General features: G+C 44.7%; 1 protein-coding gene across 1 annotated transcript; it reads left to right on the top strand.

Annotated features, from left to right (window-relative positions):
- Positions 1-3,812: 3,812 nt before the first annotated feature.
- On the top strand, positions 3,813-9,028 carry LOC119294145. The gene is made up of 13 exons (XM_037572396.1): positions 3,813-4,039; positions 4,172-4,258; positions 4,913-5,010; positions 5,121-5,261; positions 5,340-5,464; positions 5,551-5,829; positions 5,986-6,107; positions 6,638-6,714; positions 7,145-7,264; positions 7,342-7,463; positions 7,544-7,819; positions 7,992-8,122; positions 8,769-9,028. Exons 2-13 carry the CDS (start codon positions 4,242-4,244, stop codon positions 8,905-8,907), a joined length of 1,647 nt encoding a protein of 548 aa, XP_037428293.1. The 5' UTR covers positions 3,813-4,039; positions 4,172-4,241; the 3' UTR covers positions 8,908-9,028.
- Positions 9,029-16,542: the final 7,514 nt, after the last annotated feature.

Raw genomic sequence — 16,542 nt, 5'->3', positions numbered from 1 at the left:
ATAGACTTGCTTTTTCATCGGATCAATTCCACAAAATCTGATATGTTCAACTTATCATTGTTGTGAGGAGAAAAGAAGTTCATTCTTAATATTTTATAAAGATGTTTAGCGATGCATGAAACCTACCTCATGCAGGAGGTTTTGTCTAGTCAGGCTCTTAAGTATACTGCACAACAGCTGCATTTGTTTTTTACTTTGTATATTAGTTTTGTCCATGTTTTTTGAAGTTTGACCAAGTTTATATCCCCCTGTTTCAGAATATAATATGTATTAGTATTTTCGGAAGTCAAATTTGGGCATGTTTACCCCACAGAAAAAATTGTGCATGTTTGACCAAGTTTTTAGAAATATTTTCATTTTTTATTGATTCTGGATTTTGATTTTGATATTTTATTCTAAAATCTCGGCCAAACATGCGTATGTTTGACTTTGACAGAAATCTATGTACTGGAACATGGGAAGTAGAAGAAAAAGGTCAACCTTCACAATAGAAAATCAATATTAATAGATCCATCATGAAATATAATATCACATTGTATTTATTTTCTATTATAGATGTTGCTACTTATTAAAATAATATGATCAAACCTACAAAGTTTGATTCAAGACAAAACCAGTATGCAAAATAAAACAAACAAAGGTTGAAGGCAGCATATCGAAGTTATTGGAGATCCGGACGAAAAGTGCAAACGGTGCAAATTTTATAATAATATTTCATACTCGGACCGAAAAAAGACAAATATGTTCGCTGAAACACAGCCCGAGTTCTTTTGACCCGGGGTCGGCAATTTTTTTCGTGTGTAGCTTACAAATCACGGTAATTTTTAGAATGCAACTTTACAGATCTGTAGTGAACATGAATACGTTTTCGAAAAAAAAAGATTTTTTTTCTGAAACTTGGAGATATCTTTTACAATTTTTTTTGAAATAACGGGCATTCTATCATGCTTATAATTCTCTTAAGGGCATATACAATGCAGACGCTTACGCTAAGGAATAAGATCCCACCCGATTTGGCAACCGACCGTTTCAACCCCAGCATCGGCCGGCATCAGGCTAGCATCGCTGCCTTAAGGCCTTGTACAATGGGAGGTGCTTAGGGGAGGTGCTTAAAGAAATAAAGCAGGTTTTTCTTAAACACCGGTGCTTATTTGTACATGGTAGACGCTTAACTAAGCGTCTCTCCTGTAGAAATAGGCACCGGTGCATCAGGAAAACCCGGTTTATTTTTCTAAGCATCTCTTTAAACACCTCCCATTGTACAAGGCCTAAAGGCTATTTGCTGTAGATTGTTGCCGTTTTTTAATAATTCCAAGCGCCGGCGGCTGTGCGTTGGAAACTCAGATCTGTTCCATCGGTGCTTAATCAGATCCACTGTATTTCTTTTTTAATCGCCTAGTTTTTTTTTTGAGTGAATTCCACTTTTTACCCCATATTTGTACATTTGTGACACTAATTACCCCGTCGAGTGAAAATTCGTCTAGAATACCCCTTTTGAAAGCTTTGGACCCTCGTTTTCTGATGCGTGTCCATCAGGTAAGGTGTGAGGTGATGCTCCGGATCCAAAAATATGTGGACGGCCACAAGGAATGGAACAGATAGACAAAAGAAGCTTGGACAAGATCGCCAATGATGCCCTCCGATCCTTACAGATTTTTTTACGAATCAATGACGCAACATGCCGATCCTATCGACCATAAACAAAGAAAATGTAAAACTGGGGTAAAACCGTGTTAAAAGTCTCCAAAATCTGATATTTCGATAAAATTTCCGCTAAATGGGGTAATATGTGTCACAAATGTACAACTACAAGGTAAAAAGTGGAATTCACTCTTTTTTTTTTACAACTAGTTAAGAGGCTGTGCGTTGGAGATGCCCTAATAAATCTCCAGATCATATCTATGTGAGTTATCTTTGATTGTAGACCGTTAGAGTAACTCTAGCAGACCCCATATCCCGTCGGCTCGTAAAACGAGTTTGCAGTTCGCGCAAAACAGTTTTTACGGTCGGCTTGGACCGGCACAGATGCAGACCCCCAAACGGATCCGTAAAAAAATATATTCGTAAAATATTTTTTTTTACGGGTCGGCTTTGCGGGGTCTGCTCTTTGCGCTGCTGCATCCCACATATCATCAGCCTGCAAATATCAAACAGAACATAATCCAACAATAAAAAACAAACTGAATTATTTCAATCAAACATAATACAAATAATTATTTAAATAACCGTAGCAAACTTAAATAGTGCAATACAAAATTTGTCATGAATACAAATACAAATGAATACGAAAATAAGTCACTGTCCAGCCCTTGCCAATGGTGCTCAATGAGATCTTCCTGAAGTTGAAAGTGGGTGTCTGCATTTTCAATCTCCTTGTATGTCTGAAGAAAAGCTCTAATGCGGTTTGGGTCTCTTGCTGGTTTGACACGGCTACCCATATTGTCGTAAAAGAATTCTAAGTTCAATCCTCTCTCATCTTCAAGAATCATATTGTGCAGGAGAACACAACATGTCATTATGTTCTTCAAGGTTTTTTTATCCCAAAAACGAGCAGGACCACGGACAATGGCAAATCTAGATTGCAAAACACCGAATGCTCTTTCAATGTCTTTTCGGGCTGCCTCTTGCACCCTTGCAAATTCACATTGTTTTTTTGTTTTGGGTTCTTTGATGCTCTTGACAAATGTGCACCAAGGAGGGTATATACCATCTGCAAGATAGTACCCCTTTGTGTATTCATGCCCATTGATAGTGTAGTTGCAAGCAGGAGCATCACCACTAGCAAGACTAGCAAACAAATAAGACCGTTGCAATATGCAATCACCCGCATAGCTGCGGAGATTTTTTGATATGCACTAAATCCGTTAAGCCCGCGACATTTCTTCTTTGAGTAAAATACCGGCAATTTGTCTCGCAAGCTTCAACAATTTTCACAAAGAGGGATCGGCGTATTCGGTACCTTCTCCGAAAGAGGTGCAGAGGATATGTAGGATTCTCCGCGAAATAGTCTTGCATCAACATCTCGTCGGTGCTCGTCTTCATTCTCCTTCACGGCAAGCGCCATGACTAATGTTTGCTGCCGGAAGTTCGCAAGCATGCTCTCAACATCTGAGCCGTCTGAATCGGACGAATCAGATAGCAAGAACTTCTCGAACGGGGTCAACTCCATCTACGCGCACACCGGCGCATCAATCTACTACGCAGCTCGCAAAAATCACAAAAAAGGGACTCACCGGTGGCAGCTGATCCCGGGGCGGCGACGAGGGGGTGCGCTCGACGGTGGTCGATCCCCAGCGGCGGCGGTGACGGGGGGCGGCTCTTCTCGCCAGATCCGGAGAGGCGGTGCAGCGGCTCGGCGCGGGAGGGTGTGGGGCGGCCCCGGGGCGCGATTCCCCCTGCAGATATGGCCGGAATCGCCGGCGGCGGGCGGGCGGAAGCAAAGGGCGGGCAGCGGCGGAAGGAAGGGGAAAGCGCGCGGGCTGAAATGTCCCTCCCGCCAACTGCTTCTCTCTGATGCAGGGCACCGCAGCCGCGAGGGGGAAACCCGCGTTTTTCCGGGTTGTGGCGGAGAATTTGCCGCGCCTCCTAAATTTTTTTGCGGACCGAGGCGGGATGCGGGATCTGGTCGGGCAGGCTTTCCGGCCCGTACCCGCATTTTGACGGTTATTTTACGGATCGGGAGCGGATGCGGGGTCTGCTAGAGTTGCTCTTTGATAAAGATCCTGACACCCAAAGTGCATCTCGTTGCCCTATACCAACCCCACACAAACTGCCGTCTCTCCCGGCGCCGCCGCCTCGACGGTGCCAGGGAAGTAGGGAACCCGGCGGCGCCCCCTCCTTCCTCTCCTCGCCGAATCCGTTTTCTACTCCTCCACGGCCCCTTCTTCATCACCGGGACGTTGACGCCCGGGCCCAGCGCACCGCCGCTCCTCTGCCACAGCGGCCAGGGTGCGTTGTTCCTCCAAGGCTTGTTGTTTGGTCCCCTTGCACCCGGTCGTTCAAAGCAAGGGTTGTTCGTTTCGATCTCTTAACTTACGAGGTACCTACTTATCTCCACTAATTTGAGTAAAAATCTTCGGGATTGACATATTGTACTTGAAGTTCTTGTTTTATTTTATTGAAACTTAATGTATACGTGAAGTGCATTGACTAGCTGCATTGAATTTTTCAGAAGTCTTTGATCAAGGTATGTGCAGTACTTCCAAGAGAAGAGGGGCTTGAAAAAACATAGAGAGAAAAAAATGTCAGGCAACAACAGGTCAACAGCAAATTCAGTTTATTTAACAAATACGCTAATAAGTGATTTGGCTAGCTGCAGTGAATTTTAACAAACGTAGAAGTCTTTGATCAAAATATGCACCATACTTACAAGAGAAGATGATATTATAAAAATGAGGAGGTTAAAACAGGACAGACAACAAGAGGTCAACAGCAAAATCACAGTCATTAGAGCTGATGTTTTAGTGTATAAAAGGAGTATCAAAGCTGCTAGGGTCACTGCTGGCTTTTAACCCACCCACTTCACTGCTGCAGGCCTGCTGTGCGTGATCGCCTTGCCTCAGGCAGTTCCTTGCTTTTGCCAGCAAGGCTAGTTGGGCAATTTCTTTCTTGGCAAAGGATCCGAGCAGCCCCTTATATACTTGCAATATCCAAATGACCTTAATTACCTCTAGCAATTGTCTGTCATCTCAGCTAGTTTTGCATTTTCTGTTCAAGTTAGTTGAGGCGTTTGATGCCACTGGGTTTGTTTTTCTGTACACAGCTTCCATCATAGTATATCGATTCGTCAGATTTGGGATTTTCATGTAAAATTACTTGTATTTTCAGATACCTGCTAGTGTCCAGTATAACAGTTTTTACAACCATATTCTGCTTGTTCAAAAGGGCATTTGGATTGTTTCATTGACTCCAGGGTTGGGAAGATGCAGAATACCAAGCGCAAGCGAAGAAGCAACGACATAGGATGCCTTAATGAAAACAAAAGTGCTAGCAAAACAGTACTTACACAACGTTAGTCACTGATTCTTCGTCCTTTTATTTCCCTGCAAGTATTTTTACACGGCAAAACTGCTGTAGCACTCACAATTGCTTACCAGTACCATGTTTCCTTAATTAACTAGGACCCATCCATCCAGATATTACTACATTTGAAGATGGATTTGGTAACTTGCTTAAATCCTCGGAAAGTTCCTCTAGTGAACTCACCAAACAGATTGAGTCGAAACTGTCAGAGAGTGTTGTCTCCCTTGCTTCATTCGTTGGTAATTATATTGTTACATGCCCATTATTTTCCATATCTGTATTTCAGTAATCAATGTCGAAACTATTATAATCTGTAGGGAGTACAGTGCTATTTGAATGCACGGGAATATTTATTGAGAATTTATGTACTGATGCCACAAGTATTCTGACTTCAACTAATATAGTTGGGTCTTCAGATTCTGAGATCACTGATAACTTGACGGTTGGTACTGCAAACTTCTCTCTACTTTTCTTTGCCTATGAATAATAGTAACATCCTGTTCACCTATTCTTGGTTTATCGATGCAGATTAAAGTGCGCCTTCCCAGTAATCTAGTTGTCATTGGCTGGTTACACCATTGTGATTTCAAGTATAATCTTGCTGTTGTGAACATCAGACGCGCACGTGGTTTTCAGGAAGCACATCTCAGTCGTAGCCATGGCATGCAATTTGAGCCGAATAGTAAGTTAGTAGCTGTTGGGTGTTGTTTCGACTCAGGCATGTTAAAGTCCACAAATGCGACAGTAATTGGCAGTGCAAGTGATGGAGTCTGTGAGCTTATGCTCTCCACATATGAAATGAACACGGTGAGATGCTGTTTTTTCTTAGTTCTCTGCATGGTGGAAATAATTATATGTATATAGATTAAATCTATCGCATACCACTGAACTATCAGTTGAGATATTATCGATCCCATTTTTCCTATGCAACTTTCTTCATTACCACTTCCAATTTTGTGCTAGGCTTGGATTGGGTGCCCCCTTGTTGATTTCGATGGGAACTTTGTTGGAATGAACCTCCAAAGTGGCGAAAGGACTATGTTCGCACCAGTGAACAGAATTCTTGAATGCCTTCGGTACCTTGGGTTGGTATTTCTAGACTTACAGTATTTACAAGCTGTAGTCTCTCTGTTTGGCTTTACCATGTGTGTCCTCCCGTTGTGCTATCCTGCGTTCCTGTCTGATTTGATTTGAATCTACTGTTTTGGGTGCCAAACAGTATTTGTGGTATGCATAGTAGGTTTTTCTTTGGTACATTTCCATCCTTCAGCTGTTCTAGTTGCTTTGCATTTTGTGAACCTGGACACTTGTGCCATTACCATCTGGCATGTCGCCCTGCTTTGGAGACTAGACACTAGACTGTGCTAATACATTTTGCTAATTAAAAGTGCAATTAAACTTTGTTTAAAACTACAGTATGGATACTAGAACTTACATTCATGACATCCCTAGAGATTGATGCGTTGTTTGCTCAATTCTGTTTTGTGGTGAATCATCTGTAAGACTGTAACCTACTTTCTCCTTTGTGGCCCTGTTTGATAAATGAATTTGCTATAATCTCTGACTTCTTGTTCTTCAGTGGATTTGTCATGATGTGTTTTTGTACAAAGTGCAGGGTTGGAAGTAATCAAGTGCTTGTTGGTATAAAAGAAGCAAGCACAACCAAGACACAAAATGCTGGCATGCCTAAAGGTTAGTTTCTTTCTTTTTTTAGTACTTCAACATCTTGTGACACAATATTAAAAAAAGGCGTATCCAGTGCTGAAAGCTCCCATACAAGGTGGGTATTGGGGAATGGAATTTCTAGAAAGTCTTACCCTTGCACAACAATTCTGCGAGGAGGCTGGTTCTAACCCAGGACCTCCAGGCCACAAGTGGGAAGACTCTACCACTGCGCCAGGCACGCCCTGCATCTTAGATAAGATGCATTTGCTAATTGACTCACCTTGTTGTACATATTTCATGCAACGTTATAGTGAACCTCTAATACGTGATGGTTGTCCCCCACCTGCTATGTTATGTGGTGGTCGGCTGCTGCTGTTAATTTTTCTGAGTACCCCTTCAATGCTGCAACAGCTTTATTTGAGGAGTGCCAACTGACATGTCATGTTTCTTTAAACAGATGGTATGCATGAGATTAACTCTTTTGAAGAGGAATTCGAGGATAATATCTGGAGCACACTCAGTGAAGATGTTGCAAGCACTATGGCTGGATGTGTTGTCTCACTTGCTTCATTCAATGGTGATTGTGTTGCGATATCCTCATTTTTATTTCTCTTATTTCACCGCTTATTAAAGAAAAAATTATGATGTGTGCAGGAAAGTCAAAGTGTTTTGCTTGCACAGGCCTAATTATAGACTGTACTCCCGTGAGAATTCTTACTTCGGCAAGTTTGGTTAAAATTTCTGGCGATGAAAACAAGATTGATGATAACTTGCAGGTTGGCACTGGTAGTGCATAGCATTGTTTGTGCCTTTTTTTTGTCTGTTTATGAACCAGTTTATAACCTTATCATTGCAGATTGAAGTGTACCTTAATAATACAAAACAAGTCACGGGGACATTGAGACATTATGATCTATGCTATAATGTTGCGGTTGTAGAGATCATGGGTTCCTGCGGTTCTACAGCAGTGGGATTGAGGAGGCATATTTCTTTCACCCATAATATCGAGGTTTTAGCTGTAGGGCGACTCATTGAACATCGGAAACTAATGGCCTCAAGAGGGGTGTTAATTGACAGAAAAGGCAAACTTGCTTGTGAAGAGCTTAGGATTTCCACTTGTAAAATCACCAAGGTATATGTATATTTTGCCAACACATATGTTTCACATGAGCCAAATAATTATTTGTGTTAGAAATATGATCAACTCATCATTGAATATATTGAATTTAATCTGTAATTAATTATACATATCATATTTTTTTGGCACCCCCTTTTTCTAGTCACTTAAGTTTTTCTTTATCCAGGCCGGAATTGGAGGGCCTCTTATTGATGCTCGAGGGAATTTTGTTGGTATGAATTTCTTCCATGATGAAGAAACCCCGTACCTACCGAGGGAAAAAATTCAGGAAGTCATGAGACGTTTCAATGAAGAACGGTATGCCCAATATTTTTTGTCATGGTGTAATGTTCAGGTTTGCGTAAGCTCTTTTTGATGCCTGAGATTTACATGTAGTTGTACATGGCTTTTGTGTTCCAACAACGTCCACAGTGTTTAAAATTTTCACCTCCTTACCATCCCAACATTACTTAGGCATCTCTTGTTTGGACATGAAAAAGGGCCCACACAGTTGACATGATGCTGATCAATTTTCCTCATTTGGGCTCCAATCTATGGCTTGTTAGCTACTCCCTCTGTAAAGAAATATAAGAGCATTTAGATCACTAAAGTAGTGATCTAAGCGCTCTTATATTTCTTTACGGAGGGAGTAGAGGCCAACAGTAGAGACTATATAGTAGCCCAAAGGCCCTTACTGATGCACCTTAAAGTAGAGTAGGGACCGAGGGAGAGTAATGTTGCTTTGAATGCTCCAAGGAACTGATGGAACAATATCTGAAATTTCAGAGCTAATTCCAACAATTTGAAAATTTCCTCCGATATAACGATAAAAGTTGGTTCTAATAAGGCCTACAGTTGAAAACTTGAACCATTTCGTGGTGCTGAGACAGAGACCCCTCTCATTGATGAATCTGATTCAGTTATATGATGTTAACACTAATTCTTTTTTCTTTTTATTTTGTAGCGCGAATGACAGTTGGCCTGAACCAAGACATCGTTATTTTATACCAACTTGGTACCCTATACCGTTTGGTTTGTTCCCAGAAAGCGACGTGTACGTTGATAGTTTAGATGATGTATATTCAAAGTTTGCTTGGCATTAGTGAGACTATTTGTTGGTTGTGTGTAGCTGCACTCTTATCAATCATGGAACTGCTTGTTACTAATGTATCCTTGTGAATTTCGAGACTACTCATGAGCGAAATCCTTGTTCAGTTGTGTTTATTTCTATACCAACTCCCCTGTATTTCAGATATACATGGTTGTCCAATAAACTTTACTCGGATTCTTGAGTTATTTGTTTGGCAATTACAACCGCTAATCGACTGTTTTATTTTAATTCTATGTCCAACACTCGTTGTAGAATGTCGCTTCTTGCGTGTAATACATCATTTTGAGGAATCTCTTGCACGTATATTCATCATTCATCTTGAGAAACTCTCTCATTATTCACGGGAAACTCCTCGTTGTAGAATGTCGATTATTTTTTTTGAAACTGTGATGATTTTTATAGCAAATTTGGAATCTATACACCCTGACGCAGAAAAACCAAAAATATCACCCGGCGGCCTCCAGTTGGTCGAAGAGGGGCTCTTCGGTCTGCGGTTGCCCGAAGTGGGCTCTTCAGCCTCTCATTGGCCGAAGTGTGCCCCAACTGGGCCGAAAAGGAGTTGTCAGCGGCCTGGTGACCGAAGAGGTGGGCTTCGGCCTACCTACGGTCGAAGAGCCCGTCTTCGGCCTACCAGCGGCCGAAAAGATCTTCGGCCTACCCGCGATCGAAGAGGTCCGGATAAGGCCGACGCAGCCGTCTTCTTCCTCTGGCTGCCCTATCTCCACCCCGCGCCGATCTCCTTTGATTTGCATCCATTTTCAGATCCAAGCCACAAAAACAATAGATCGTCACAATTCCCGGCGGTCTACGGTCATTTTTTTCAATGGGATAGGTTTTTGTGCGTACATGTGAGGAGGAACCATGGTAGGCTATAGGAGGTGCGGCTTGGGAGGTGGTGAGGAGGAGGTGCGGCTGGGGAGGAGGAGGTGGTGAGAAGGAGGTAGAGCTGGGTTGTTTTCGGAGTTGAACCTCCGGTCGTCGTGGTGGCAGCGGTGGTGTTGTCCGGTGGTGCAAGTACTCCGCGAGGTGGCCAGTGCCGCTGAGTTGAAGAGAGGAGCAAGAAGCCGAGGATACAGGCGCCAAAGGTATAACCGTATTGTCACAAATTTTCTCTGAGTTGTACAATTTAGTTAGTGTAGATAAGTCATATTGCATTCTTCTAGTGTTAATTTGTCTACGGTGGTATTTTAGCGGTTAGTTAGTGTAGCAGTTAATAATTTTGTCCGTTGAGATCAATGAGAAGATGGCAATGTCTGACAGGTGAAAAATGTCTAAATCAGTAAATTTGACTGTTTACTACGACCCTGGTAATGTTTGATATAATGAGTTGGGGGTTGATCTTAGCGAGTTTAAAAATGGCGTCATGACACTTTCAGACCCGTACAGACTGGACATTAGACAGTTGAAATAGTGGTTGACTACTAGTTTTGGGTTGGATCTGAAGTATGTTCCGTCAGTATTCATGCATTGTGGATCAAATTCTGTAAAAATGTCAAGCGGGAGTTGATGTCGATAGATAAGAGCCAACATTGGTTGACCCTATTAAGTCATTGCCGGGACCAAAGAATCCACCCATATGCCCTAGTGCAACCTGTGCCAAAGGAGTAGAATATCGTACAATTGCACGTGGGGTATGAACCCGGCCATGGCAGTCAAGTGGCTAACGAGATTGATTTATCCGGGTCACAGCCTCCGGATGTGAATGCTAGCCAACCCGAGAAAGAGTCAGACTACGTGTCACACAATGTTTGTGGTCAGAATACTGGGCAAGTAGTCAGTCGATAATATTAACTGGTTCTAGTTTTGCTGATGGGGATGAGGAAGGGGAGGTTGAAACAGGTTGTCCTGGAAAGGTCCACGGGCATGTGCCGAAGTAGACATCCACTGGGTTGTCACCGATGTCGTCCCACATAATTGTGTGAGGAAGAACCTTCTGGTGAATCATCCAAACCTGACTTCAACTCTCATTGCGCAACTCATGTATACTGAGATAGTGAAGAAGAAAGATATGGAAGCAAAACACATCCATACAGCAATGAAGGTCAGATGGAATTATAACATTCCTTATGGAAAGGCTTGAAGGGCTAAGCAAAAGGCTATGGAGGAAAGGTTTGGGACGTTCTTCGACTCATACGATAATGTTGTCCGTTTCCTGGACATACTGAAGGAGGAATTCCGGCACTTATGTTAACATACAACACACAAGGTTGCCGAGTATACCAGATTTCAAGGTGTTGAAATGTGTATTCTTCTCTTTCGCCTATTTGTAATGTTGTTTGGACTATGTTTTAATTTGTAATGTCGCCCAGGGACTCTTCGGCCTACCCTTGACCGAAAAGTCCTCTTCGACCAAACGCCGACAAAAATGCATTCTTCAGCCCACCCGCGTCTCTTTCTGGCCAACTGGTGACCGAAGAGTCCTCTTCGGCCAACCGCAAGCCGAAAAGCTTCTCTTTGGCCATCCAGAGGCCGACGGAGTCATAGTATTGATTTTTGTGAGTTAAGTCGTATAGTTTCAAAAAAAAAAAAACTCGTTCGCGTAGTAGCGTTCATGAGAATATGAGATATTGATATGGAACCGGGAGCCAATTGCTAGCTAGCTTGGTTGCATATAAGTTAAGTTCTAGGAAAATGATTATGTTTGCCCGACTGATTTCAGTCGCGTTCCATTGGTCCCACCGACCGCCCATCCTTATCACCTTAACTGCAACGCAAGGCGAACCACCCTGTGGTCGGATGGTTAGAGGGATTGTGGTATCCCCAAAGGTTCAAATTCTAATGCTCACATTTATTTTTGAATTTATTTCAGGATTTCCGGCGATGCACATTCAGTGGGACAAAATGTTCCCGTCAATGATGAGGTGCCTATGATGACTTTGTAAATTTCAAGATGATATGCGGGCTCAGTTTTTCGGAGGTTCTCACAAGGTAGGGTGTGCGTGTGTGCGTTCACAGAGGTGAGTATATGTGCGTCTATATGAGCGCTTGCATTTGTATTGTGTTAAAAAAAAACTACTACCTCTGTTTGTTTTTATAAGACGTTTTAGACTTTCAGACACCGTTCAAAAACAGCACAAAGCAAGTTGTCTGAACGTCTTATAAAAACAAACGGAGGGAGTACAACGCAAGGACATGAGCCGCATGTTTCCTCTTTCTTCCCTTAGAGACGTGATCCCCTTTTCTTCATCTCTCCGCCGCTTCTTCTTTGCGCACGCGTGGTTCTCGCCACCATGGGCGATGTAGCCAAGCTCCTATGCCGCTCCATTGCACACGCCATCAATCATGTTGCAGGGGCCGCCGCATCCTGCGATACAACGCTAGCGACCGTGAAGAGATGCATCGGTGCTCCTATGCAGCTCTTTGCTAGCTGCTGTCGGTGCTAGGATGCAGTGGTCGTCGGTGCTGCTGGAGCTACGATGCAGCACTCACGATGCTGCGGGGATGCACCAATGGCCCGATGCAGCCCTTACCGGCAGTTGTTGGTGTCGTGATAGAGCGCTCGTTGGCGCTGCCGGAGTTGCAATGCAGCGCTCACGATGCTGCTGAGAGGCACTGGTGTTCTAATGCAGCGCTGCCGGAGATGCGCGATGCAACACTTGTGAGACCGTAGATACGCACCGGTGCTTGGCGTAGCGCTCGCCGATGACTGTTGGTGTTGGGAAACGTTCATCGGTGCTGCCGAAGCTGCAATGCAACGCTCACGACACCGTAGAGAGGCTATACGTGCGTCGATGCAGCACTCGTCAGCAGATGTGGCGGGCGACAGCTGCTGCAAGGGGAGACAGGGGTGTGATTGGTAAGGCGAGCGACCGAAGGGGTGCACCCCTGCCGCGGGGCAGCGGCTATAGCCGAGAGGGCAACGAAGTAGGGGAATGACACGATGTTGCGTTGACTGATCGAGCGGCTACACTTGATGGATCCAACGGCTCGAAATCACCTTGTCTACCGGCAAGATGACACCTAGCTGACGCCTACGAATTCACTAGCTAGTACCCGCAACACACACACACACACACACACACACACACACACACACACACACACACACACACACACACACAGAAATCAATGGGGGCGGCGTGGCTGAACGAGCTCAATCTCGTGCGCAAATCTCATCCCGGAACGAGCTCTCCCGAACAGCCGACACGAGTCGCCCGGCGGACTAGGTTTGCCGCCGCCGGCCCTTCTGGTCGTCGTCAGTTGCGTCCTACTCCGGCGCGTGCCCTGCTCCTTCGCCCTTAGTCCACGTCGTCGCCTTGCTCTACAGCCCGTCGTCCCCCGCCCCAGCACACTGGTTGACCTCCACGCATGTGCTCCTCTGCCATTGCCAAGACGTCTACGGAGACTCCGGGCTGTTTTTCTAGAACGAAGGCTCAAGAAGAGACTGACTTTGAATTAACAAAGCCATTAACCGGCCAGGATTACATCGAACAAACAAAGGAAACAATGAACAGAACAGCAAGCTGATACATGGTGCTGTGTAAAAGCTATCAGGCTACTACAAACTACTAGCAAAGATATGAAAACTAAAGCACAAGTCAAGCTAGAAGTCGAAGAAGCCCTCCACAGCGAGCAGAACACCACGCAGGGCACCAACAAAGCTTGGGGAAGAAACAAACAATAGTTGGAGGAGCTCCGCTGTCAGCTCCATGGGCTCTGGCCGTCGATGTCGTCCTCCTCCACCTCAGAAGGGGCTCCCCGCCCCCTCGCCCTGGCACGAAGGGCGCCGATTCGTCGAAAGGTGGAGACGCCCACCAGAGGGCTAAAGAGCGACCGACGCCGTTGCCAACCGGAAGACCACACCAGGACACCACCGCCAAACTACTTGGAGCTCATCCAAGGAAAGCATCAGCAATACATGATATCTGCACACGAGGAGAAGCAAGCTACACGGCAAGGCTGCTGAAGACCGAGCAACCCCCAACCGGAACAAGCACACTTCCCCCAAAGCTCACCAAAGACGGCACCCCCTTGAGGGTGACGGCGCCCACGGCGTCGCTGCCGCCCAATCCCGAGGGATTTGGGTTTTCACCTGGTCCACGAGCAACACGGGAGGAAGAGGGGGGAGGGGAGGGGGCATTTTTACCAGGTAGGGGACGACGCCCATGGGCGTCGCCGCCGGCAAGCCGGCATAGCCAACCACGGATTTCTCCGGTCCCCTCTCCCAACCCCCACCTCGAGAGGAGACACGGCTATGGTGCCCGGGGGCCGCCGGAGAACGGATCCGAGACGAGGGTGACTCCGGGCTGTTTGGATTGTGACTATGTTTGCCTTATCTTGCCACATTATTTTTGCCACACTTGCCTAACTTGAGTTGTTCAAATTGTTAGCCACACTTTTTTTTGAGAAAAACTTCTAATCTATTCATCTTCAATCATGGTCGTACAACGAACACTAGAAATAATAAAAATTACATCAAATCCGTAGACCACCTAGCGATGACTATAAGCACTGAAGCGAGCCAAAAACGCGCCGCTGTCATCGCCTCTCCCTCGCCGGAGCCGGGCAAACCTTATTATAGTAGACAGTCGGGAAGTCGTCATGCTAAGGTCTCATAGAACAAACGCACCAGAACAGCAATCGCTGCGGATGAAGAGTATAGATCAAAAGGATCCAACCTGAAAACATACAAACGAAGACGAACGACGAACAGATCCGAGCAAATCCACCAAAGAAAGATCTGCGGGAGACGCACCTCCACACGCCCACCGATGATGCTAGACGCATCACCAGAATGGTGGCTAGGCGGGGAGACCTTTATTCCATCTTCAGGGAGCCGCCACCGTCTCGTCTTCCTGAATAGAACACAAACCCTAGCAAAGCTCGAAAAAAGATCTAAAATCGGAGCCCTCCCACCGGCAAGGGACGAGATCCACCCCGCCTCCATGGCCCTAAGGCCACCAGAGACGGGACAGACCGACGCCGGCGCCGGTGGGAGGCAGAGATCGCTGGCTTTTTAGCGGCGGCGGCTGGCTAGGTCGGCCCGTCCCTGGTGACACTTTAGCTTGCCTAAGCGAATCTTGCCACACTTTTTGTGTCTATAACATGTGGGGTTCGCTGCTCATAAAAAAATCTTGCCTTAGGTGTGGCTAGAACCAAACACCCACCTAACTTGGTCAAACTTGCCTAAAGTGAGGTGTGGCAAAGTGTGGTAATATATGGCTGGAAACCAAAAAGCCCCTCCATGCCCCCCGGTCCTTGATCCCCCACTCCGTCCTCTGGTCCTTCGAACCCGATGTATGGTCCTTCATGCTTCCCGTTCTCTAGTAATCTTTCATGTTCATGATTAGATCTGGGATTGTATAGGAATGCATGTGTGTACATGTGATGATTTGTTGTATGCAATTTGTTACAGATGATGATGTTATTCTTTTAGCTGGCTGCATTTGCACAGAAATTTACTACCCCATCCGCCCTATAATGTAAGGAGTTCTTTTTACACCACAGTAGTGTCAAAAAAGGTCTTACATTATGGGTCGAAGGGAGTACCAATGGTGATGTTATTCTCTTAGCTGGTTGGATTTGCATAGAAATTTAGTAACTTACGATGTTATTCTCTTAGATGTTTGTTCATCCATGGCAGTACTGTTTATTTTCTATAAGTTTGTAGATGTATTATCTGAAGAAGTTTAACATATGAATTGGTCATAAAAACACTTGGTTTCCAACAAATGTTAGCCCAGAAGAGATGCCACCACAAAGTGACATGAAAACACTTGATTTTCATAACATAGGCAGGTATGTCAGACCTCCCAGTTTCAGAAAATGTGAACTGAACACACACACACACACACAAAAAAACACACACAAAAGTTATTGTGACAACAAGAAATATACTTAACTTTATCAAAACAAAAAAATTCTAGCTGGAGCTCCCGGCACCGTCATATAAACTGGCACCATCATATAAACCGAAGGCACTAGGCTTCGTTTAGTCAGCAAGCCCCTTCGTGATGGTATTCAGAACATTCTCTTGTTGGTGGACCAACTTCCGCAACAACAAAAATATATGTGAGATATCTTGGGCAATTTTGTTTATCTATTAAGTATTATTGACATCATTGAACTTTGAACCGGCACAATTCTTGTTGGAAAAGAATTATGTGAGCTACATTGTTTGCCATAGACTGGATAAATGAAAAGAGGAGTGGGGTGGGGATAAACCAACAAACAAGTAAACAAATAGTGAACATTGTAGCTTCTCTACCTTGTCATTGCATCGGATACCTTAGAGCATCACTAGTAGAAAAAGGGTCAAATCTGAGACACATTAGTCCTGGTTTGCATTTGAGCCGGCACTAATGTGTCCATTAGTGTCGGTTCAAATGGCTAGGTGGGAGGAGATCTTTAGTACCGGTTCATTACGAATCTGTAGTACCGCTTCGTGCCATGAACCGGTACTAAAGATGCTGGGCCCGACCAGCACCTTTAGTACCGGTTCGTGGCATGAACCGGTAGTAAAGAGGTTGCGGCAGGCTCTTTTTAGTCCCACCTCGCTCCCCTAGCAAGATTTTTACCACCTTAAATATGTTACTTCTCAAACTATCACAAGCATTTGGTCTTCATTGAACTCTATGTGTATAATTTGTGGACTCAATATGAGTCTTCACCGGTTTCTAAACCGTTG

Source organism: Triticum dicoccoides, chromosome 4B, assembly GCF_002162155.2.
Source record: "Triticum dicoccoides isolate Atlit2015 ecotype Zavitan chromosome 4B, WEW_v2.0, whole genome shotgun sequence".
Taxonomy (NCBI): domain Eukaryota; kingdom Viridiplantae; phylum Streptophyta; class Magnoliopsida; order Poales; family Poaceae; genus Triticum; species Triticum dicoccoides.
Note: the sequence above shows the minus strand (reverse complement) of the source record. Positions and strands in the feature narration are given on the sequence as shown.